Source organism: Leucopleurus acutus (assembly GCF_964270905.1).
Source record: "Leucopleurus acutus genome assembly, chromosome: 1".
Classification (NCBI taxonomy): Eukaryota; Metazoa; Chordata; class Mammalia; order Artiodactyla; family Delphinidae; genus Leucopleurus; species Leucopleurus acutus.
In genome coordinates this window covers 144,676,843-144,704,054 of record NC_139142.1, presented here as the reverse complement: position 1 = coordinate 144,704,054, position 27,212 = coordinate 144,676,843, and the positions used below count along the sequence as shown (strand labels likewise).

The window sequence follows — 27,212 nt, the reverse complement described above, 5'->3', positions numbered from 1 at the left end:
ACTACAGTGGGTAGAAAGTGAATGTGTAGTGTGGAAGAGAAAAAAGTGGATGCAGACAGCTCTTTAAGATGCCTGGATGTGACACACAGGGGGGGTAAGTATGACCAGAAGCCAATGAGCTGTCATTTCTTTTCTACTGGAAATACAAGGATGCCTAATGACAGCAATACAATAAAGCTGATGATGCTGGCATTTTACAAATGATAGCTTAATCTTTGGCAACTTGGTCAAAAACAAATGCAGGAATGAAACAGAGAAAAATACAAAAGTGCTAGTCTCAGGATGGGTAATCTGATGTAACATAGAAGCCACATTTTCCCAAGTTAATTATAGGCAACAATAAGTAGTTTTCAAAATTATGTCATTTATTTGTTCTTCTAAAAATACCTATGAAATATCTATTAAACTGTATGTGAAATGCACAATTTAAAAAAGGGTTTTGGTCTTCCTCTTTCACAACTTTCGCTTGGGAAACAAATCCCCCCTGACATTTCTCATTGCACACAGTAAACGTCAAAGGAAGGGAGAGTACATATGATTTGAAAAAAGTCTTTTAGACAGTCTGATCTGCATTCCCACACCTTAGATGAGACTTCTTGCCCTAGAAAGGTACTTCAGGAAGGCAGGTCAGTTCAATTCGGTAAATGTTGGTTTACGTGTCTCAATGTGCCCAACACAAGGTGTGGAAGCAAAAGCAATGGGTTTTAGTATAGCTCCCCCACTAACTTTGTGAACTTGCATGAGTTATTTAACCTTTTTAAGTCTGTGGCCTCACCTGAAACTTGAAAGGGTTGTATGAGAGAATCCTTCAAGTTCTTTACAGTTCTTTATATTTTATGATTTGTTGACAAGTGGGTCAAAGGTTGCTAAATTAGACATTCTTTTCTCTCTACCTGGTGATTTTTAAGAGCATATGCAAAGTTTTCCTTCCACGCTTCCTGCTCCAACCACTTACCACTCTGTTCCCACCTGCCTAATTCCTACTTAGGTTCAGCTTCCAACAATACTTCCTCAATGAAGCCTTCTCCAACCTTCCTGTTAGGAAGGAATCGCTCCTTCCTCTGACCTCTCAGAACACCCAATCTTTACTTTGTTTATGGCACTCTTTGCTTTGGCATTCATGTCTTATTTTACTAGACCACAGGGTGGCAAACTTTTTCTATAAAGGGCTAGATAGTAAATATTATATGCTTTGCCGGCATACCGTCTCCATCACAACTACTAAACTCTACCATTATAGGGAGGAAACAGCCATATGTAACAAACGAGTGTGGCTCTATTCCAATAAAACTTTATTTACAAATAGGTGATTGTTTGGCCTGTATGTCCTAGTTTGTTGACCTTCGTGCTAGACGATAATGCTCTTGAGAGCAAGCTCCACACCATATTGTCTCTGCATTCCTTGTGATGCCTAGTATAACATATTCTTGCCTAAAGATGGCACACAAATAGATGGAATAAATTATGTACACTTAAAATGGGAGGAAAGAAAATCAATAACCATTCCCTCTATGTTATTCATTTCAAGAAAAAAAAGAGAGAGAATCGATATAAAAGCATAAGAAGATGGTGTAGCCCTTCAATAATCTAATCAGTGTCTTTACATTGCTGCCTTTTAGACAATACTTTTCCCTTTCTAAATCTAGGGCAAAAAATTAAATTTCAATGCCAATGGCCCTTACAATGCCAAAAGCCAAAGGCCCTTCTGCATATAACAAAAGCACATTTCCTCCAATTTTTTGTTTTGAAAAACGTCAAGCTGTTAGAAAAGCCAAAGAATATTAAACAATGAACTATACTCTACCTAGATTCACCAACTGATATCATTTTGCTACATCTGCAAAAGCACGTTTCAAAAATAAATTTTATTGTAAACTGCACCTATTTTAAGTGTAACTTGCAACAAGTTTTTTTTCTGAGAAAATTTTAAAGTTTTGCTTCTTAAACATTTGGGGAAGAGTGTTTGCCCAAGCATACCATGACATCCAATATCCTTAAAGGAAAATATTAATGTATTTGATTACATAGAATGAGTAACTTCTATACCGAAAAAGACAGTATAAGCAAAATTTAAAGGAAAAGGAGACACCAGATGCTAGGAGAAAATGTTAGCAACAAATCTATAGAACAGGAATACAATATATAAAGATAATAAATAAAAAATTTAATGTGTGAACAGAATTTAAGAAGACAACTCAATTAAGATGGATAAAGGATGTGAAGATATACAAATGACCAATAAATATATGCAAAGATATGCAATCTTACTAAGTTATCTAAATTTATCTAAAACATTAGTGAGATTCCATTTCAGTTTAGCAGATGGGCAAGTATTTTAATATACAGAATATATCTACATTGTAATATCTGATGTTGGTAAGTCAGTAAGTTTTGACAAATATGCACCTCTATAAGAACCATCAAGGTAGAGAACATCTTCAACACCCCGAAAAGTTCCCTTGTGCTCCTTTGAAGTCAATGTTCTCCTCCACCCCCAGGGCTCTAGGCAACCACTGATCTGCTTTGTGTATCATAGATTATTTTGCATTTTCTAGAATTTCAAATAACTGGAATCATAGAGTAGGTGGACTTTGAATCTGACTTTTTTTTTTTTTACTTTGAATAATGCTTCCCTGAATTCTGAATAATTCATCCATGCTGTTGAGTGTATCATCAGTCCATTTCTTTCTATTGCTAAATATTATTCCATTGTATGGATATACCACAGTTTGTTTACCATATCACCTGTGGGTGGCTATGTGTGTTGTTTAGGGATTTTAGTTAGTTATGAATAAGGTTGCTAAGGTCATTTGTTTTTTTTTTTGTGTGTGTGTGTGTGTGTGTGTTATGTGGGCCTCTCACTGTTGTAGCCTCTCCCATTGCGGAGCACAGGATCCGGATGCGCAGGCTCAGCGGCCATGGCTCACGGGCCCAGCCGCTCCGCGGCCTGTGGGATCTTCCCGGACCGGGGCACGAACCCGCGTCCCCCATCAGCAGGTGGACTCTCAACCACTGCGACACCAGCGAAGCCAAGCAGGTTATCTTTTAAGGAACAAAACTACATACTGAAGTGTGGTCTACATTAAGACTCTCATTTGCTGCGGTCAGAGGTGTTAATGAGACCTAATATTGCTGCTTTTCCTCTCTACACACACTGCTTTCATAGGTGAGAATGAACTGAGCAAGAGCAGAGGCCCACCATAAAGAATGCTTTTAGTCTATTTCCAGTATCTCATAAAACCCCAAGAGGACTGGGAAAGGGCATAGAAACAGGAACTTAGCTGTGTGTGTGACCATTTTAATGTCTGGTATTACTGTTCTCTTTCATTTACTAGAAACGCCAGAAGGCCTTCTGCTTGATGCCCTGCTATGTCTAAGTACAAACATGAAGATGTTGGGATGTAAGCTTCAGGAGGGCAAGAAGAGAGACTGAATTATTATAGGGTGCTGGAAAAGGCCTAAACAGAGTTCATCTATATTCACCCTTCTAATTTCTGCCTATCTTCCACACCTGACCCACTAGTAGTCTCTTTTTCTCTCCATTCTATATTGCCCTCCTGAGCCCTCCTCTTGTCTGTTTCCTCCTCGTCTTGGGTCCCACTCTTGTCTTCCTTTTAGTCTCTTCCATTTTCTTTCATCTTTCTGCTTTCTGAGTATGTGTACAAATGTGCATGTGCATGATTCTCACCCTTGCTAAGCTTATTTCAGGCTTCTCTTCCTAGTCTCTCTTCTTCCTCCCAAACAAAAGCTATGAAGTCTGTTAGACATAAAGAAATAGAATTATTCCCTTGCAATTGTTGATGACGGCCTTTGTGCTTTTCATTTGCAGTAGTTTTCTCCCTGCAGCTAGGTACTACAGGTTCCAGTCTGAGTACCGGGATCACCCATTTTCCTGAATCTCTATGTTAAATGACAACATAGCATGTTCAAAATGTACATTGAATAGCTGCACTCCCTTTAAGGAATTTTCAAAACATGGGTTAAATAGTTGTTTTTAAAATTCCTCTGCAGGTATTTTAAAACATGTTTCAACTATATAGCTATAGATATACAGTCTACAATGAAAGCTTCACTTTCCTTTCATAAAAACAATCATTTTTCCAATAAAGAAATCTTTTTAAGTTCAAGGCCATATTTAAGCCCTAAGAAATAAGTCCTGGTATTTAAATTACCAAGTATTTCAGTTACTGAGGTGAATGCATGTAGCTGATGGAAACCACATAACTCTTCCCAAATTCCAGAAGTCTAGAACTTTTATTTCTGTACTGCTTTAAAATCTATATATATGTATGTGTGTGTTTGTATGTGTATAAAATATCAAACTTCAGAAAAGTTGCAATTATAGTTCAGAATCATGCTGTACCTAGTTGTCATGTCTTGTTCCTACCCATCTAGAAAATTCCTCAGTGACTCCTTGAACTTTCATGATTTTGAGACTTTTGAAGATTACAAGTTATTTTGAAGAATGTCCCACAATTTGGGTATGTCTGATGTTTCCTCACGATTAGATTCAGATTATGCATCTTTGGCAGGAATATCACAGTAGTGATACTGTGTTCTTCTCATTGCAGCCTATCAGGTGACAGACAATTTTGATTTGTTGTACTACTGATAATGTTCACTTTCATCACCTAAGGTGGTGTGTACCAGGTTTTCCCACTACAAAGTCACTTTTATTTTGTAATTAATAACAACTTGGTAGGAATGTACTTTGAAACTAGGTAAATATCCTATTCCTCATCACATATTCATTTTTTTTTAAAGAAATGGGTACAGCATAAGTATTTCATAAAAAAGTAAATATTTCTCTTTCACTGGTTAAAAAAAGGCAGAGTGATATTTGGAACAGGATTTGAGATATAGGTCTTCCAGCTTAAACTGACAGATCAATTACCATTTGTATCTATTTAAAACATAGGCCATTATTTTAAAAAAATGTAGAAGTACAATAAATGTATTCTTTCCTCACATTTGAAACCTGAGAAATAAGCAAGCTTCTGTAGGGTAAAAGCTAAGGCCATGTCATTTCACTGTTAACTCAGTATCCGTCTTAAACTGAACCTGGCTTAAGTCCGGCTGGAGCTCTCACCGCTTAGCACTCACTCCTTTTCCCTCTGCCTTTATTTTGGCTGTAAACTTACTAAGGTTGATATTTTTTTCTCATTTCCTTAGATAATGATTAAATTACTTATCAATCAGTTCTCAGTTTAGATAGCTCCTCTAGGAACTTCCCCCGACTCTTGAATATCTCAGCACCCTGTCTTGACTCATCATAACCCTTAAAATATTGTATCACATTTGTCTGTTTGCTTGTTTGAACTGAACTATCCACAAGACTGTAAATTCCAAGAAGACTAAGATTGTGGCTTTAGTCCATTAAAAATTTAATAACTTAACTAGAACAATACCAACAGATTTAAACTCTTTTGGCTCTTCTGCTATCCCACTCCATGCCTCTCTACTTAAGTAACCACTATCACGAATTTTGTGTTTGTCATTTCCTTGCTTAATAAAGTTTTTTTTATCACATATGTGTCCCTAAAGAATATAATTTTTAGTTTCCCTTGTTTTCACACTTTATAAAAATAATATTTGAAAAAATTAATCAGTGAATTTAATTTACTAATATTTTTAGAATTTTTGCTTCGGTTCATGAGAGAAACTGGCCTGCATTTTTTTTTTTTTCTTGTTTAGTTTTGTTAACAAGGTTGTACTGGCCTCAAAGAATGAATTGGGAAGAAGTTCCACTTTTTCTCTTTCTGGAATAGTTTGAAATTGAAATGATCTCTTCCTTGAATGTTTGATAGAAGTTGGGTATAAGATCATCTAAGCCTGTGATTTCTTTGTGGAAAGACTGTGAATAACCAATTCAATTTCTTTAATGGTTAGAGAAATTTTCAGGCTTTGTATTTCTTAAGTTGGTTTGTTGAGTTATAATTTTCTAGGAATTTGTTAATTTAAAATTTTAAATGCACTGGTATAAAGTTGTTTGACGTATTCTCTTAACTTTTTAATTCTTCAAGCTGCAGTTAATTCTTTATATTCCTTATATTATTTGTGTCTCTTCTTTTTTTTCGTGATCAAGTTTGGCAGAGGCTTGCCTACTATATTAGATTTTATGAATAATTAATTTTTGCTTTGTTGATATTCTCCAATGTTTGTTTGCTAACTACCTATTATAATTTCCCTTGTTTTCTCTCTAGGTTAATTTGGCTGTTCTTTTTCTAAGATTCTTAAGTTAAATACTCAACTACTTATCCATACACTTTATTCTTTTCAAATATAAGCATTTAAATATATATATTTTACAGTTTTGCTTTATTGCATCCCCCCAAATTTTGATATGTAGTATTTTCATTATTGTCCTATTTTAAGTTCAAAAATTTGTGACTTACTGTATGACTCCTGAGTTTAAGTCTCTAAATTTCTAAATGTATATGGATGTTTATCTTTTTGTTATCAATTTCTATCTTAATTGCATTACATTCAGAGCAAATTGGTTGCAGAATACTTCTATTAAAAACTACAGGGCTTCCCTGGTGGCGCAGTGGTTGAGGGTCCTCCTGCCGATGCAGGGGACACGGGTTCGTGCCCCGGTCCGGGAGGATCCCACATGCCACGGAGTGGCCGGGCCCGTGAGCCATGGCCACTGAGCCTGCACGTCCAGAGCCTGTGCTCTGCAATGGGAGAGGCCACAGCAGTGAGAGGCCCGTGTACCGCAAAAAAAAAACCACACACACACAAAACTACAAACTTCCCCTTAAGCATTGCTTTTTGGGGATATGCTATATTTTCATTATAATCAATTCAAATTATTTTCTAATTTCCCTTGTGATTTTGTAGGTATATTATTGATTTCTAATTTTATTCCATTGTGGTCAGAGAATATACTTTCAGTTTCTTTAAATTTACTATGATTGTTTTATGGCCCAGAATATAGTCAATCTTGAACACACTATGTATGCTAGAAAAGAATGTGCGTATTCTGCAGTTGCTGGGTGTAGTGATGTATAAATATCAATTAGATCTAGGTGGTATCATCTATATTTTTACTGACTTTTTTTTTAGTCAAGTTATTTTATCAGTTGCTGAAGGAAGGTGCTGAATATCCGTCTATGAGAATGGAATTATTTTTCTCTTTGTTAATATTTGCTTCCTGTATTTTGAAGCTGTTATTAAGTACATATACATTTATAATTGTTATATTTTCCTATTGGTTAACCTTTTATCAATTTGCAATGTTGCTCTTTATATCTTCTAATACTGTTATATATTAAACTCCTCTTCGTTTGATATGAATGTAGCTATTCTAGCTTTTTGTTTTGTTTTGTTTTCAACTCATATTTATATAGGTCTGTGTTTTTATATTTAAGTACATCTCATGTATATAGCATTTGGTTGAGTCTTGGTTTTTACCCTTTTTGACAATTTATGCCTTGTAATTTTTTCAAGGAAAGTTTTGCACATTCTGTTTAGTATAATTATTGATATATTTGGGTTAGGTCTGCTGTTTCATTGTTTTCTGTCTGTCTCACTGTGTTTTGGAATATTTAGATATATTACAGAATTCCATTTTAATTTACATATTAGCTTCTAAGATATTTTGCTAGTAGCTGCTCTAAGGGATTATAATACACAATCTTAACTTTTCATAATTTACTTAGAGTTAAGATCGTACCACTTTGTATAAAATTCAGAAACTTTGTAACCTTATAGGTTTTCTGTCCTCCCCATCCTTTATACTATAGTTATCATTTGCAGTACACCTAAACATGTTATAACCTTATAAGACAGTGCTAAAATTTTTGGTTTAAACCATAACATGTACTTTAAAATTTTGTTAAAGAAACAAAGAGGAAGCAAATCTTCATTTCCAGTGTTCTTCATTCTTTCCTTCCTAAAGATAGCAATTTTCATTGGGTATCATTTTCCTTCAGTCTGAAGAACTTTAGCATTTCTAGTACTGCAAATCTGTTGTCAACTAATTGTCTTAGGCATATATTTTAAAATGTCAACTGTATTTATTTCACCTTTATTCTTGAAGGATTTTTTTTGCTGGATATAGAAATTCTGGATTGAATTTTTTCTTCTTCTAGCATTTTGAAGATGCTCACTGTCTTCTGGCCTCTGATGAGACAGATGTCAGACACTATCTGAATCATTATTTGCCTGTATGCAGTGTGACAACTTTCAACATTTTCTCTTTTTATTATACTTGGTTTTTATCAGTTTGGCTATGATTTACTTAGGCATGATTATCTTTGTATTTATCCTTTTGGAGGTTTGTTGAACTTCTGATTGAATCTATATATTTATGACTTTTACCAAATTTGGAAAAAATTTAGACATTATTCTTTCCAAAATATTTTAATGCTTCATTCTCTGTTCTTCTTCTGGATATCCAATATATATTACACTGTTTGATATTGTCCCACAAGTCCCTAAGGCTCTGTTCTTTTTCTTTGTTTTTGTTCCCCATTCCCTCCACCACACACATTCTTCAGACTGGTTAATTCCTATTCATATAACTTCAAGTTCAATAATATTTCTTCTGTTACCTCCATTCTGCTGTTAAGCCCACTGGTGAATTGTTTTTTAAAAACGTATACTTATTTTGTAAATAATTTTACACTTCTCTCAGCCTTCCCTAGTGTTAACACCCTACATATAACTATAGCACAATTACCAAAACCAGAAAATTAACACTGATACAAAACAATGAACTAATCTACAGACCTCACTAGAATTTTGCCAGTTTTCTCACTAACGTCCTTTTTTTCGGCTTCAGGATCCAATCCAGAATCCCACACTGAATTTAGTTGTCACATCTCTTTAGTCTCTATGAGTTTTTCAATCTTTGCATTTCATAAGCTATCTTGTAGACTGTCCTCAATTTCGATTTTGTCTGATATTTTCTCATATTTAGATGGCATTTTTGGCAAGAGTACCACAGAAATGATGATGTGAGCTTCTAAGTATATAATATTAGAGGGTAAATGATATTGATATGTTCTGTTTCTGGTGATGCTAGCTTTGATCACATAGTTTAGGTAGTATCTGCCAAATTTCTTTATTGTAAAGTTTCTATTTTCCTTCTTTGTAATTCAAAGTATCTCGTGTGGAGTTATTTTGAAACTTCGAAAATACCTGTTTCTTGTCATACTTTTACTCACTAATTTTTGCATCCGTTGATGATTCTCTCCTGCAATAATAATTACTGTGGTGTTTGTCTAATGTGATTTTTCTATTTTTCATCATTCCCTCTCATTAATTCATTTGGTGAATTTTTAAATTCAGTTACTGTATTTTTCAGTTTGATTCTTTTAAAAAAGCAGGCATATGACTTTTCTGGACTCAACTGGAAAACTCTATTCTTGGATAGCAGCTGAAATCTCAGTTCAGTTTGTCTTTAGCTGAGGCACTTGGAGTCTGTCCCACACATATATGGTACCAGGGTCATTCAGATATTTATAAATAATTTAGGGGATCCTCCTTTCTGGCTCTCTCCTTTTTGAATATCAGCCTTACATTCTAGCAGTTGTCTTTGCCCCAGATTCTGTCTTCTGGTTCTTTAGGCCGGAAGAATTGCAGATTTTCTACAGTAGTTCTAGTCATCCCATGTGGTACCAACTGTGGCCTGCCCTCAGGCTAAAAGCCATAAAACCAGGAAACTCACTCAATGCTGTTCCCTTCTTCCAAGTATCTATTCCAATCAGAATTTGTCTGCTTTTGATTGGTTTCTAGTACCTTCAGGTAGGTTTTTTTCATACTTTACCCAGAGATTATACTTGTCATCTGCAGGAGGGTCAGTCTGGTAGGAGCTTATTCAATAATATCTGAAGCAGTACTGGATTATCTATATGATACTGATTCTTTCAAATATGTTAAGACTTGCTTTATGGCCTAGTGCATAGTCAATTCTTGTAAATTTCCCATGTGAGCTTATAAAAAATGTATATTCTCTAATATTGCCATACGGTTCTATCTATGTGCATTAAACCAAGTCTGTGAATTGTTTTATTCAGCTGTGTACATATTTAACAATTCTGTCTGCTTTACCTACTATTTGAAAGCAGTGTGATAAAATCTCCACTATGATGCTGGATGTGTCAATTTCTCCCTCAAGCGGTCAACTAATGATTCTAGGTGACAGTAATAATAATGATGATGATACTATTTCATATGACTGCAGTAGAAGGGCAATTAGAGTTATAATCTGACCCATATTCTTTCACTAGGTCAATTTTGAATATAGCTTTGAGGGTAAAGTTCTACATCAGTCACAATATCCTTTAACTGTTCTCACCAAACTTACATTAGCGGTGTGTCATGTAATACAGTAGAAAGAAGGTTAGGTTGGGATTTTGGAGACCTGAATTTGAATCCCAGTTCTATTGGTAACAGGCTGTGAGACTTTTGGCAAATACCCACCCTATACATCTCCCATCCTTCTCCTTTTTTGAGTTCCATTGTCCTCATTTGTAAAACAAGGAGGACTGGACTAGACTAGATACTATGAAGGCCTCCTCTCTGTTTCTGATATACTCTGTATCAATAAGCTATATAGCCTACTAGACACAGAGTTCACATTATTGATGAAGAAAAGGGTAGGGTGTCCTTGACATGCTGAGCAAGTGCCACATAGTGAGGAAAGGAGAAACAAGACGCAAGTGGCATCAGGAAGAGCAATACTACCAGTAGAGCTGAAGGATTTCTGCTCCCTGTAATTAACTATTAAGTCCATGTTCTGGCTCCTTGGTACAAAGAAAACAATGTGGTGAATGGCCAATTCCAGGCCTTTGCTACTGTAATGAAAATGAAATAGGCACCTGCATGGCTCTGCACACGACTCAGTGAAAAATGATCCCCTTGCTGTAAGGTTGCACTTATATTTTCTTTGTTTGTACACAGGGCTTTCTTGTCACATTCTGAAGTGCTCACCAACAGTCTCTTTGATCCAACAGTACCATATCAATTATTTAAGGTTTGTACATCACTTTTCAATTAACAGTTTCCTTGGCTCCAGAAAATATATACACACAATTTATAAGAGTATTCTTTAAATATTCCATGAGGAACAGGTTACTATGAATTAAAAATAAGAATGCTAATAAAATATGTAATGCCTTTTAAAGTGCAATGAAACATCAAGAAATTATAAATCTTTTAATTAAATGCTTCTTCAGTGTACCTTACCCAGGTGACAATATTAAACATGTATAAAATTAAAGTCACAAAAATGTTACTTTATCTCATTTGTCAACTCAATAAGGTAAGGACACATGAATTTAGGTTATAGGAAGGGATGTCCTGGTCAGGGACTCAGGAGACTAGCATCCAGGTCACGGTTCTATCACTAGGTAGTTGTATGATCTCTTTGCCACATCTCAATTTACTAATCTGTAATATGGACTATTTAGAATTTGTTCAACATTAAAAGTCTATCAATCTATTTTCACAGCACTCAGTAGTACCTGTACTGGTCTTTTTTTATGGTAATAAACACGTAACATAAATTTACCGTCTAACAATTTTAAGTATACATTACAGTCTAATTAACTATATGCACATGGTTGTAAAACAGATCTCTAGAACTTTTTCATCTTGCATGACTGAAACTCAATACCCACTGAACAGTAACTTCTCACTTCCCCTCACCCCAGCTCCTGGAAATCACCATTCGACTTTCAGTTTAATGAGTCTGACTACTTTAGATATCTCACATAAGTGAAATCATGCAGTATTTGCCGCTCTGTGACTGGTTTATTTCATAAGTTTCATCCATGTTGTAGCATACGTCAGGATTTCCTTCTTTTTTATGGCGAACCAATATTCCGGTGTATGTACATACATTTTCTTTATCCACTCCTTTGTCAATGGACATTTAGGTTACCTCCCCCTCTTAGTTACTATGAATAATGCTACAGTGAAAAAAAAAATAATGCTACAGTGAACATGAGAGTGCAAGTATCTATTTGAGATTCTAATTTCAGTTCTTTTTGGGTAAATACCAAGAAGTAATCCCATATGGTAGTTCTATTTTTAATTTCTTGAGGAACTGCTGTTACTGTTTTCCAAAGCAGCTGCACCATTTTACATTTCCACCAGCAGTGCACAAGGGTTCCAATTTCTCCAAATTCTTGCCAATACTTGTTACGTTCTGTGTTTTTGATTTTTGGATATTATGTATTTTGGATATTAACCCTTCATCAGATATATATGTTTCAAATATTTTCTCCCACTCTGAAGTTTGCCTTTTCATTTTGCTGATTGTTTCATTTGCTGTACAGAAGCCGTTTAGTTTGATGTAGTGCCACTTGTTTATTTTTGCTTTTGTTGTACTTTTGGCATCATATCCCCCCCAAAAAATCCTTGCCAGGACCAATGTCAAGGAGCTTTCTCCTCATGTTTTCTTTTACGAGATTATGGTTTCAGGTCTTACATTAAAGTTTTAAGTCCATTTGGAGTTAATTTTTGTGTATTGTGTAATTTTTGTGTATGGTCCCCACCTTTTTGGTACCAGGGACCAGTTTTGTGGAAGACAGTTTTTCCAAGGACTGGGGTGCAGGGGCAGTGTGTGTGTGATGGCTCAGACGGTAGTGCAAGCGATGGGGAGTGGCAGATGAAGCTTTTCTCACTTGCCCGCCACTCACCTCCTGCTGTGTGGCCTGGTTCCAGGGGTTGGGGACCTGTTGTGTAAGATAAGGGTCCAATCTCATTCTTTTGCATGTGGATATCCACCATTTCCCAACAGCGTTTACCGAAGATTACCCAACAGCATTTATTGAAGAGACCACCTTTTCCTTTGTGTATTTTTGATGGTTTGTCAAATCTTAGTTGACTGTATATTTGTGGGTTTACTTCTGAGCTCTCTATTCTGTTCCATTGGTCTATGTGTCTGTTTTTATGTCAGTTTGCTTTAATCTGAATTATTTCCTTCCCTCTGCTAACTCTGGGCTTAGTTTTTCTTTTTCTAGTTTCTTGAGGTATAAAGTTGTTTGTCTGAGATCTTTCTTCCTTTTTAATGCAGGCATTTATTGCTATGAACTTCCCTCTTAGCACTGCCTTTAAGCATCTCATAAGTTTTTGTATGTTATATTTTGTCTCAAAGATACTATCTAATTTCTCTTTTAATTTCATTCTTTGATTCACTGGTTTTTTCATGAATTTGTTTAATTTCCACATATTTGTAAATTTTCCAGTTTTCCTTCTGCTATTAATTTCTATTTTCAATCCATTGTGGTCAGAAAATATACTTGGTATGGTATCAGTCATCTTAAATTTGTTGATGTGTTTTGTGACCTAACATGTGATCTATCCTGAAGAATGTTCCATGTGTGCTTGAGAAAAATGTGTATTCTGCTGCTGGTGGGTGGAATATTTTGTATATGTGTATTAGGTCCGTTCAGCCTACAGGGTTGTTCAAATCCTCTGTTTACTTAATGATTTTCTTTCTAGATGTTTATCCATTATTGAAAGTGGGGTATTGAAATCCCTTACTTTTACTGTGTTACTGTCATCTTCTTCCTTCAGTTCTTTTCAATGGTTGCTTCTTATATTTGAGTGCTCTGATGGGTGCATATGCATATATATTTACAATTGTTATATCTTCCTGAAAAATAGACCTTTTATTACTATATGATATCATTCTTTATCTCTTCTGAGAGTTTTTGACTTCAAGTCTATTTTGTCTGATATAGGTATGGCCACCTCTGTTCTTGTTTGGTTACCATTTGCATGGATTATCTTTGTCACTGCTTTCACTTTCAGCTTACGTGTGTCCTTAAATTTAAAGTGAGTCTGATCCGTTTGATCCGTTCAGGCACTGTATGTCTTTTTACTGGAGAGTTTAATCTATTTACATTTAAAGTAATTATTGATAGAGAAGGAACTACTATTGCCATTTTGTTAATTATTTTCTGTCTTGTAGTTATTTTGTCCCTCATTCCTCTCCTGCTGTCTTGCTTTGTATTGTTGATTTTTTTTTTTTCTGTAGTAACATGCTTTGATTCCTTTCTCATTTTCTTTTGAGTATCTTCTATAGGCATTTTCTTTGTGGTTGCCACTGGGTTTACATAAAACATCTTATAGTTATAATAATCTATTTCAAGCTGATAACAACATCAATCACATAGAAATATGCTACACTTTTACTTCTCCCCCCCAATATTTTATGTTACTGATGTCACAAAATACATATTTTATATCATGTATCCATTAACATACTTTTATAGTTATAGTTATTTCTACACTTTTGTCTTTTAATTTCTATAACAGAATTAACAGTGATTTAACCACCCTCCCATTACAGTATTACAGCATTCAGTATTTGTCTACATACTTACATTTACCAGTAAGCTTTCTACTTTCATATGCTTTCATGTTGCTATTTAGTGTCTTTTTGTTCCCAATTGAAGGACTCCTTTTAGAATTTCTTGTAAAGCAGGTCCAGTAGTGGTGATGAATTCCCTTAGCTTTTATTTATCTGGGAAAGTTTTTATTTTTCCTTTATTTTTGAAGGATAGTTTTGCTGGATATAGTGTTCTTGGTTGGCCTTTTTTTCTTTCAGCATTTTGATTATAACCTCCCACTCCCTTCTGGCCTGTGGTGTTCCTGATGAGAAATCCACTGATTGTTTTATGAGAGTTCCCTTGCATGTGACAAGTTGCTTTCCTTTTGCTGCATTCGAAATTCTGTCTTTGACTTTTGATAAGTTGATTATAATGTGTCTCTGTGAGATTCTTTGGGTTCATCAAAGTTAGGATCTGTTGGAATTCTTGAATTTGGATTCCCTTTCCTTCACTAGATTGGGAAATTTTAGGCCATTATTTATTTAAATAAGCTTTCTGCCCCATTCTCTCTTTCTCTCTCCTTTTGGGACTACCATAATACATACATTGGCCTACTTTACAGTACAGCATACGTCCCTTAGGCTTTTTTCATTCTTTTTTCTTTTTATTCCTGACTGGATAATTTCAAATGACCTATCTTTTAGTTCGATGATTCTTTCTTCTGTTTGATCAATGCTGATCTTGAATTCCTCTAATTTTTTCAGTTCAATCATTGTATTCTTCAGCTCCAAAACTTCTCTTTGGTTCTTTTTATATTTTCTACCTCTTTGTTATTTTCATTTCGTTCATATACCATTTTCTTGAGTTCATAGAACATCCTTATGATGATTATTTTGAATTTTTTGTCAGGTAATTCATATACCTGTTTCTTTAGGGCTGGTTTTGAAGATTTATCTTGTTCTTTGTAGGGGCCATGTTTCCCTTTTTCTTTGTGTGTCTTGTAACTTTGTGTTGGGATCTGCACATTTGAAAAAACAGGCATGACTTTTAGACTGTACATACTGGCTTTGTAAAGGGGAAGACACCAATCACCTTGACTAGGGAATCAGGCATTCTCTGACACTTTTGTAGGGGATAGGACTTCTCTGGGCCTGCGTGAGCAATTCCTCAATTAGAAAGGCTTGCTGGTTTCTGTTTCAGGAGATCATAATCTCTTGCTCCCTCTGGTGTCTGCCTGCAGCACTGCAAGTTCTCTGGTTCTCAGAAGCAAGCTGCCTTGCTCTCTCTTGTCCTCAGGGCCTGCCAGGCATCCAAAGTATGCCAGTTTCCTGTCAGTGCCATAAGTCAGGTGAGACAGATACAAGTCCCCTGGCAGCCCTCCAAAAAGCCAGAATGCAGGACTCACACTCAACTCCCCTCCCTCCTAGAGGGGAGAACCCATGGCCTGGGGTATTATCTTCCAGTGTGGAGCTGTGCCAACTTGAGAGAGGGGCGATCATGAGTAAAGCGAAACAGTTCTTCTTACCCACATCAATGTGGCTGTTCTTGGCTTTGAGATCATCTGGGGTATTGCAATATCTTAACTGTTTACCAGAGTTCTCACAATGGTATTTTGGTCTGTATATAGTTGTTAAGTATCTCCTGTGGGGAATGAGAACTGGGACTTCCTATTTTGTCAGTTTGCTCTTTTTCACTGGTCTTTTTATTGCCTTCTAATGTGCATGTCTGGTCTCCTCAAGGAGACATTTTGAAGGTAGAGGCCTACTTTTCTATGCACCGAAATGATTTAGGTACAGAGAAGATTCTTAACAATTACTTATTGAATGAAATCTGCTTTAACATATTTTAAAGTTTTCATACTTTTTGGAAGATAATACATCTCTGTTAGCCTTCATCCTAGATCATGCCTGTCTAAATGTACTGTTTTTACAGGGCTCCAAATAAATTCCTCAAGACCTTATCTTAAAAATCCTACTTTGAATCTGCGCTGCAAGAAAAAGCACATACTTTTACAGCGCCACATATGCTAATTTAGCTTTTGTAAAAATCATAATCCAGAACTGTAGAATTTCCATCCTTCCTCAAGGCATGGGCAAATACAATTTCTTCCCGAAAGCCTCTCCAATGCTCCAATTAGAACTCATTCATTCATTCATCAAATATTTAACAGGCACCTCTTATGTGCCAGGCACTCTTTTAGGCTGTGTGGGCTACTCTGTAGCTCTGATTATGTTACAGAACTTCTCATAGCTTTTCTTTAATGTTAATGTATGTAAGTTGTTCCTTCTTCAACTGTGGGCTTCTAGAGGGAAGGAACTGTGTCCAATTCACCTCTGTAACCCTGGAATCTGTACAATGCTTTGCACATAATTGAGATGAAATACAAGAGTGCTAAAACAAACTCCAAACAGCTAGATTGGGGGAAAATAAAGTCTTCGAAACCATCTCAGTTTGCTGAAGAACCAGAAAGGCTGAAGTGCACTATAATCAGGTATCATATAAATTCCACCAGATCTCAATTAATTAGCTTCTTTTATGCTTCTTTCTAATCCTTCTGGAAAATGTGTTGATGACTATTTTCTATCCTTTACTTAAAGGGTACTAACAAGTTAGTGATCCATATTTCAGTTACATGTATATCAAAACAAGTCAGCAATAAAAATGGAAATGCACTCAAGTGATTTCCAGAAAAATAAAAATCACCATCACTAGCCACCACCACCCTCCACTTCCCCAACTTAGAAAACATACCCTCCTCTCCCAACTATCACATACTCTATCACAGTGGTATTAGAATTGACAGCTAGAGAATGAAAAGCCAAAAGGAACAGCAGAAACCAGAAAGTGCCACATAGAGGGGGGATGAAATGTGTTTGACAAACTAATGTCCCAGGATCCCAGTTCTAAACTGAACAAAATAAACATAGAATGTGGTAAAATCCACTGGTTGGGAGATTAAAAGCTTTCTGAGTGTCAAGAAACCTTGAGGTCACAAGTAAGGGAATATTATTCAAAGAAAACTGGGGATTTCAAAATACAGGGAGAGGATCAAGCTACTTGTACAAGCTCCTGGCACATAGTAGGCACTTAGTAATTGAAAGCTATTATGAGAAGCTAAGGTCTAGCTCAAGTGTCCCTCCTTTGTGATGTCTCGGGCAGAGGCTACTGAGCTCCTTCCTCTGTGCTCCATTATACTATGTACAGGTTTCCAACACACCATTTTTATAGGCAGTTTACATGTCTATTCCCACTCCTATGCAGGGATTTCCTGGATGATTGGGATCATGTCTTATGCTTCTCTGGAACTGGAAATAGTAGGCGCTTACAATTATTAAGTGAGAGAATAAACAAACTACCTCATACAATAAGAAAAGGTTTCGATCAGAAAAGAATGAACAGCTAGGATGGAAGATCTTGTCTATAAGTCTTCTTGCTCATTCCTTCACATTTCAAATGTCTCTTTTGTTACTTGTTCTGTTCAAAGTACATTTACGTATCTTCTTCCATTAGCAATATAGAATAGGTTTCACAGAGTAAATTCTTCCAGATGATGCAGCATGCAACAGTGGGAGAGCATGGGGTTTGGTTTTATAGTTTTTGCTTCTTATTTTGAAATAATTTTAAATTGGTAATGGAAGAATATAAATTATATACTTTGTACAGGACAAGTAACAAAAGAGAATGGCTTTTAAATGTGAAAGAATATGCAAGAAGACTTAAAAACAGGATATGATGCAAGAATAGTAGAGTTCCCTTCAGCCAGTACCCCTACTGTTAACACCTTACAAAACCATAGTATAATTACCGAAAGCAAGAAGTGAGCCAATAAAATTAACTATTCTATAGACCTTATTTGAACGTTCAGTTTTCTCACTAACGTCCTTTTTCTGGTCTAGGATCCCACATTACATCTAACTGTCAGATCTCCTTAGTTTCCTCCAGTCTGTGACAGTTCTCCAACCTTACCTTTTCTTTCATGACACTGACACTTTTAAAAAGTACATGTCAATTTTTGTGTAGAATGTCCCTTAATTTGGGTTTGACAGACCTAGGTTGGACACTTGACTCCGTGACTTACTATCTATGTAGCCCTGGGCAAACCAACCTCTCTGGGACTCAAGTTTCCTCATCTGTAAAATGATATAATAATACTGACTTTCTGTTTTAAAAGTTAAATGAAGCAATATATATTAAAATACCTGGAATATAATAAGGCCATACCACAAATGCTAAGTCTTTTCTCCTTGCCCCTGCCTTTCAACTATTTCTGATAGAATTTTGCTAAATGTGTAACCCGTATTTCAATGCCTTCTTTTATAGATAAAACCATATATAACTTAGCCCTCAAGTGATGACTCAGTGTCATCACTATAAATAGCCATTATTGCACTGTGTAACAGTTCTAGGTCTGTGTTTTTTGTTCTCTCTCACTGCAGTCCCTTCTCATTGTCAGCATACCTACGTGTAAGGGCCTCATCATTTCCTTTCTGATTTTCAGCTTGAAACATATGGAGTTCCATTTATTTACTTATATATTCATCAAAGACATACTGAAGCTACTGTGTCAGGCCCTGTGTTAGGATCTTGGAGAAAGTGATAAATTACCTCCTGTCCTCCTTGATTTTATGGCTAGCTGGGGAAATGGACAAGTAAACAGTTAATTACAATTCAATGTGGTTAATTCTATGAATGACATAATGCAGAGGAGCATATAAGAAGAACACCTAACCTGGACTTGGGGAAAGAGTCAGGTTGGGGAAGGTTTCATAAAGAAGGTGCCATTATGTCTCAGTAAAGGTCTGCAGAATGTGTAGAAATTAACCAGATGGAGAAGGAAAGAGAGCAAAAGGCACACAGTTTAGGATGAGCTATTAGAAATACATGCTGAGTAAAAGTAGATCGGTTCTGAAAAATAAATCTCCTGTGTTATAAACTTGCAGCTTGAGAGCGATTTTGTGCCAATACCTCAGGAGCTCAGAAACTTGACCAAGAAAATTCTGGCCCCAGGGCTGTGTTCTGGAGACTGCAGTTGACAGGCCTAAACCTTTGGATATTATGCTGAGCTTACCTCTTTCAACATCTGTGAACCGAAGTAAAATGTAAGGCTACAATTGGCTGCTTGTTCCCATTTCAAACGTATAACAGGTTTGCCCCTTTCTGACAGAGGAGTTTCTTGCTTCAAAAAAATATATCAATGGTCATCAAAAAGTCTTTTTTAAACTGACCCTTTTAACTGAGCTGGTAAGATAGGTTTTGAGACTTTCCCAGCTGTCTTCCCTTCTACAGCACTCATTCCTACGGCCTCAGAGGTTTGCCTTTGAGCTTAACTGATTCCAAAGCCCTAGTATGACCATGTAAATTTATGATATCAGCAAGTGCTACAAGTATATTACCCATCAAATACTGGAAATTAGGAGAATGCAATATAAGATTTTCAAATTAAGAGGTTTTTCTGCCAGTTCCTATTTCACTCTCCCAATCATCTTCACTTTTTTTTTTTTCCCCCAATCTGGAGAGTAAATAAGCTTTTAGTTTTCTCCACAGGGGATATTTCTCAAATCTTAGCTGCTTCTAACTCAAAGCAATAATATTACATACCGTCAACTGGTGTATGAGGAGGTCCATTAAGAAGGTAATCTTGTTACTAAACAGAACATCAGTGCAGTTTTCTGAACAGTTATTGCAGGTGAGGTTGTAAACATTGATTGCATTGCAGAGAGACCTAACAGAAGGAGAAAAACACCACTTATAAAACTCATGCAGCTCTTCTCTAAACAATTTAAAATACATAAAATGAATGGTATAAAAGCAACAGGCATGGGATAGAAGTCACTCTAGAAAAAAAAAAACAAGCCAAATATTACTAGGTACAAGGTCCATCAGCTAGATATAAAAGCTTGTAATTTTTATCCACAGCCCAGTGTTCATTAGTAACTAATTATTGCCTCTTATTAATTTCTTAGTTGCAGCAGCAGGCAATGGAAATGTACTTACCAGTCTACTGACAAGGTCTTAATAATCTAAGATTAAATATTACCCAGGAATTTTGGGATCTAGAATTCTTTGAATAATACCCAGAAAAAAAGGTCTGCCAAAGCTCCTGTTGCTAGATCTCCTGGTTGACAAGGGCAGATGATGGAAGAAGGGAGCACACATGAGGAGAAACTAGAGGCTTTCCCTGTGAGACAAGAACTGCAGAGTTCTGGGGAGTGAGCACCACACCTGCTCAGAGATTGAGCAGGGGAGGACCTAGAGAGTAAAACAGTCTAAGGTCAAACCCATCAAAGAAATGTTTTTTTTTTTTTTTAAGGAAAAATTATATGCCACTGTTCAAAGAAACATTTGGAGCAACACTCAATGGGTATTCTTCTGAATGCTTTGAAAACTGTTGATTAACCTGCATTGCCTGAGTGATCAATGTTGATTCCTGCCTGTCTGACTAAATCTCCTGCTTAAGTCCTATGTATAAGTGTTTTGATTTAGTCCCTTACAACCAACCCTCTAGAACAACAATTCTTAAAGTGTGAACCATGGACCAGTAACATCAATATCACGTGGGAACTTTTAGAAATGCAAATTCTCAGGTTCCACCCCAGATTAATAAATACTAGAAACTCTGGGGGTAGAGTCCAGCAATTTGTGTTTTAACAAATTTCACAGGTAATTCTGATGCATCTTCAAGTCAGAGGACCACTGTTCTGGAATAGGGGCTCTAGAGTTTGACAGAGCACTAGCATCACCTGTGTATCTTCAAAGATATATACTTGCCTGAATTCCTCCCCTGGAGATGCTAGTTGGGGAATGGGAGGGCTCTAGACATCTGCATGTTTCAAAAGTTCTATGAGCAATTCTGATGTATAGCTAGAGTTGAAAAGTACAGGTCTAAGAACCAACAAGTGAGTATTCATTCATTCAACAAATATCTAAGTGTCTATGATTTTCCAGGCTCTGTGCTAGGTGGACAAGACAGACAAGCTCCCTGTCCTCATGGAGCTGATGCTCTAGTAGGAGAAAGATGGTGAAGACAGCCCCTCTTGTACTTGTAATCATCTGTTTGTCTGATATAGTTGTATCTTGCTTCACATAATTGATAGGTTCCTGAAAACTGAGCATTAGAATACACTGGTTATGAGTAGAGGTACTGGAATAAGACACTAGGTTAGAAACCCAGTTGTGCCATTTGAGGTTTTAGCAAGTTAGTCATTTAATATCTTAGCATCCATTTTCTTACCTATAAAACTGAGATAATAATACCTAAGCATCACATGGTTATCATGAGAATTAAATGAAGTAACAGATGTAAAATATTATACTTAGGACAGTGCCTGGCACATGCTTAAATACTTAATAATGATAGACTTCGTTAGGGTTATTAATCTTATTATTCTTGTTAAGAATAATGCACAAATAAAACATTAAAAAATCCAAAGTGTGCTATAGAAGCTATTATTTCCAGGATAATAAAGCACGGTGTGTCCCAAATTTTTTCATGGCATACTGGCATAAACAATGAAAGAGGGCTTCCCTGGTGGCGCAGTGGTTGGGAGTCCGCCTGCTGATGCAGGGGACGCGGGTTTGTGCCCCGGTCCGGGAGGATCCCACGTGCAGTGGAGCGGCTGGTCACGTGACCCGTGGCCTCTGGGCCTGCGCGTCTGGAGCCTGTGCTCCGCGGTGGGAGGGGCCACGGCGGTGAGAGGCCCGCGTACCGCAAAACAAACAAACAAACAAACAACGAAAGGACTCTAAGTTGAAGGGAGCCAGGAGGAGGCTCAGCTCTGGCCTGACTTAATCCCTGAGGATTGTACAAGAAAACGTGGCCTACATGTAACTCATTTAGGACACATTGGTTGGAGGCACTACCTAACAAATTCTCCACAAATGCAAATCAGCATTATTTCAGTTATTAGGTAACATATTTAGCTTTTTCAAGAGGGCTTTTCTTTTTAATTTAAAAAATAACATGTATTTGTGATTATAAAAATAATTTTAGATAACTGTCATAACTTTGGGAAAGAGAAGCACAAATAAACAGTAAAAAACTATCAAGAGATGATTGGTATTTGTACTTCCAGTCTTCTCTTCTTACAAATATTCACTTAGTTAATATGTGTACAATGAATATTTCTCCATGACATTTAATATTCTTCTATAGGGACTTCCCTGGCGGTCCAGTGGTTAAGACTTTGCCTTCCAATGCGGGGGGTGAGCGTTCGATCCCTGGACGGGGAGCTAAGATCCCACATGCCTTGGGGCCAAAAAACCAAAACATAAAACAGAAGCACTATTGTAACAAATTGAATAAAGACTTTAAAAATGGTCCACATCAAAAAAAATCTTAAAAAAAAATTCTTCTATAACACTGGTCTTCAATTTTTTAAGAAAAAGCAGCAGAATACTTTCTTACTCAGAAGCTTAAAAGCTAACAAAATCTTTTTCAGAAGCTTAAACCAAAGAACAGATAAAATCAGACCTCTTCTGACTGAAGCAGAAGTTGGGGACCCAGGACCCTACTTTGTTCTCCTCTCAAAGAGCCTTGAAGGGTTCCTCAGAGGCCTGGGGACACCTACGGGTGTGTTCCCTTGGAGTACAGTAAAAACTACTGAGCTTCAATACAAATAAAATTTAACTTGGTAACTTTTTGAATAGGAATGATGACCTTAGTACAACACACACAAAAAAGCATGGTGAAAAGTATCTCCCTCTTACTTATTTCCCTCAGCCACTCAGTTCCCTACCTTAGAAATCACCATGGTTACTAGTCTACATATCCTTCCAGAAGTAGTCTGTGCATATGCAAGAGTTGTTCCCTCCCACACAAATGGTATCATACAAGATTTGGAGGGTGAAGTGAGCCAAGGCCATCTTCCCGTGCCATTGGTTGTTGTCCTTATCAAGCAAGGTTTGGAAAAGTGAGGTTTTCCTGCAGTAGTATTCAGGTTCCATTTCCCGAATTCTGTGTGTCAAGAACCAGTGGGATAACTTGTACTACTTGATTTGATTTCCTAACCTCTGATCTGCAGCCTTAAGTACCCATTCTGTGGTTTCCCGGTTGTGAGAGAAAGTTGTGTGTGGCATTAGCTTATTTCCTTCCTAACTTGTGTTTGGCCTCAAAGGGAGCAGTGCCCCCAGTGGATATGTCTGGTATTGTTTTGGAGTCAACAACAAAAGGTCTACAACTTTTTCCAACAGTTTTGTAAACATCCAATTTCTTATTTTAAATTCCTTTTCTGATTAAAATACTTACATTGAGAAATATTATAGATTTTAAAAGATGGAACAGTGTCATCCAATGGATATAAAATTTTACTTCAATCAATCCCTTACTATTGTGCCCAATTTTCAACGTTATAAACAACACTGTTTTAATATTCAGAGTTCTTAGTTATATGCCACAGGAAGTAAGCTCTGGTTGACTTAAATATTAAGGAAATTAACTGACAGGCTATTGGGTATATCATAGGATTTAGAAAACACAGGCATAGAAGTTACCCTGCCCGGACCAATGTCCAAATCACATACCATGAAATTGATCTGCTAAAAAAAACACTGGGCACCATATGCCACAGCTTGAACTCACACTATGATTTTGGACACCAGATGCAGCTGCCTCCAATTGTCAAAAGAATAGAGTTTGGGATGTCCTTGCTTCTTACTTCATTAGCCTCAGAGTAAAAGTCTGGAGTGGGTATGTTGGGTTGTGAAGCCTAGGTCACAAGTTTATATACTAGACACAAAGAATACTGGGAAGCAAATACCTGGCATTCTCATGCTCTATAGTGGGAGGGCCACATTATATGCTTGGGAGCTCCAGAAACATAGGATGCGCTCAATAGCACAACTCATGTCCACAATAGCTGTACTGAACAAATCCTTCTGCTTCCTTAGGATGAATTTTCAGCAATGATAATTTGAGTCAAAGGATATGAACATTTAAGATTTTTGAGACACTGCAAAATTCAAATTGCCTGCCAGAAAGAAATATTTTAAACCAATTTATACTCCCAGAAAAAGAGTTTCTCCATGTTTTTACCAACATCAGATAATTTCATTATAAACAACTGTTACTGATCTGACAGCTAAAAATGGAATTTTTTTTTGCTGTACGCGGGCCTCTCACTGTTGTAGCCTCTCCTGTTGCAGAGCACAGGCTCTGGACGTGCAGGCTCAGCGGCCATGGCTCACGGGCCCAGCCGCTCCGCAGCATGTGGGATCCTCCCAGACCGGCGCATGAACCCGTGTCCCCTGCATCAGCAGGCGGATTCTCAACCACTGCGCCACCAGGGAAGCCCTAAAAATGGAATTTTTAAAGGTTGCATTTCTTTTATTACTAGTGTGATCAAAGACTTTTTCATGTGCTTATTGCCAATGTATATTTATATTTTCTTGAATTATCACTGTGAACCTTTTACCCATTTTTCTATTGGGGGGGGGTCTCTCTTTTTCTTATTGATTTATAAGGCTCTTTACCAATAATAAAGATATTAACCTTTTATCATCATATGTAGTAAAATAACTTTTCCAGTCTGTTGCTTATCTAAATTTTTTGTTTTTTGTCATAAAGAATGTTTTCATTTTTATTTGATAAAATCTGTCAAACATTCCCTTTAGTATGCCTGGGTATTGTGTAAAACTTAGAAGGACCTTCCCACTTCAAGATTATAAAAACATTCTTTTAAATTTACTTCTGGCATTTTCATAGATTTTTACATTTAAATGCAAGCTATGGAATTGATTGTGGGATAAGGTATAAGGTGAGTAGCCACTTATCTTTTTGTTAATTATTCTTATCCTCTATTTTAAATTTTTTATTGGAGGTTTTTATCTTTTTCTTAGTGATTTATAAGGATTCTCTCAATATAAATATAAAAAGGGTTAATATATGTTGTTAATATGTTTTCCAGTTTACCTACTGCCATTAATTTTGCTTGTTATTTTGAAGGCATTTTTTATGTACTGAAGCTAAACAATTTTAGGCAGTCAAATAATTCTTTCTTTGTGATTTATTTTTTTCTTCCTTTCCTTTTATCCTTTAAAAGGTTATTCTTCACTATAAGATGAGGTAACTACATGTCTTTGTCTAGCCATTTGTATTTATTTTTCTTCAATCATCACTGTGTGTGGTAATTTTATGGTTTTATAATTTACTATCAAATCATTTAAAATTTATTTTGGGGTGTGGCATGAGGCAGAAGCCTAAATTCCACCCCCCGCCCCAGAGATTACTCAATAATTCAACTTTTCTCTACTGGTTTGAAATGCCACCTTAACTATAACTATATATATAGGATATATTCCCTGGTTTCCTAGTCTAGTTGCTAATATTGTTCAGCATTGTGCCAATATCACGTTGTTTTGTGTATTGCAGCTTTACAGTGGGACTAACATATGTAACTATAGATCCCTCAAGGCTTAAAAAAAATGAGGGTACTATATTTAGAATGACACGTGGAATTATAGTTCTATAATTGTATCCTCTTTTCCCTTTGGTTTTGATCTATAAATGTTATGGTCTTGATTTCTAATCTTTTTTCTGTCTTATTCAATTAAATCCCTACAACTTGTCTAAAATCTTTTGTGGAATATTGTAAGGCATAAATAAACAAATACATGAAAAAGCAAACAGCACATGGTAGGGGATTTTGTCCTAAAGCCCTCTGTGCTTTAAAGAAACTGCATTTACTAGTAAAGTATGGAATATGCATCTGTATAATCTTATGCTCACAAAACTCTCCAAAGAAACTTCCACAAAGAAACTACTTTCTGATGAGAAAAAAGCGGTGCGGGGGGTGGGGGGCAGTAACCAAAAATCTCAGGGTCAGGAAAAACTTGTCCACTTAGTAGAACTTGTTTGAAAAACAACCTCTATTTGAAGAGCACCTGTCTTAGAAAGATCACTTCTTTGAACCCAGCTTGGGTGGTCTGCCCAAGCAGCTTTCCTTGTAATTTAAAACTCAAATGACTGGAAGCACTTTTTAACATCAAACAGAAAGCCCCAGATTTTAAAAGTATCTTCTGAGAAGACAGTAAAATCTTACTGTCCTTTCTGTCAAAAGTACACTGTGGTTGGGTTTAGATAAAGGCTTTCTGCTCCAAATAATCATGAATACATGAGTGAATCTTGTGTCAGTAAGTCTTCTCACTGCAAATGTTTCCTCTGAAAAACAGAGGACAGAAAAGGCGTCATAAAGCTGGGTATTTTAGCAATAAATACAGGAACCTATTTATACCCCAAAAGAACATTAATAGAATACAAGTGTAGTACACCTCTGACATTAAGATTAGTATCTAAGATGTTATGAAATAGTTAAATAGAAAAGCCCCAGGTGGTTGCAGCCTAAGAGGACTTGATAATATAACTAAGGAAGTATGTAAGTTTATATCCTTATGCAGTTTCTAGTGATTAAGACTTTTCAGGAAACACTGTTCACCAAAATCCACTATCTCATACCAGTGTCAAGAAAGCAGACATTTAAAAACAACTGTCATTGGCAGTTTAAAACCAGAGGCCTTATATTATAAATTATAATTTGCCTTTGGCTTGCATTGAGCATTTAATAAATGGCATATAGCTTATACACATGGAGGTGAGTGAAGGCTTTAAGTTCCCGCAGAGCAAAATTCTGTGCTAAGTAGGCACAGCAAGTAATAAGAGTCACACCAATACAGCTGCAAAGAGAAACTTGGAATTTTCATCAGTTACTGTTTCAGCCCTCATGTAAGCAAAGGATGGGCTTGATGTGGATAAGTGTAGGAAAGAGACAGAACATCACAAAACACAGCAAATGATATAGTTTAAGGAAAGAAGATTATCTGGACTGAACCAGAACACACAGCCCTGGAGTAATACCAGTTTCCTAGGGAAGGGAGAAATGAATATTAAAACTAGAGCTCTCAAACATATTATAATTTACCACGTACATT

The 27,212-nt window shown here is 36.4% G+C and overlaps 1 protein-coding gene across 1 annotated transcript in view; it reads right to left on the bottom strand.

The window, feature by feature from the left end:
- SCAPER (S-phase cyclin A associated protein in the ER) overlaps window positions 1-27,212 on the bottom strand; it is a gene marked incomplete at its 3' end in the record, with an annotated part of 494,945 nt that overhangs the window by 110,980 nt on the left and 356,753 nt on the right. Inside the window, exon 25 of the mRNA XM_082835986.1 lies at window positions 19,890-20,013. Within this exon, the coding sequence (XP_082692112.1) occupies window positions 19,890-20,013 (124 nt within the window). The remainder of the gene's footprint in view (window positions 1-19,889; window positions 20,014-27,212) is intronic.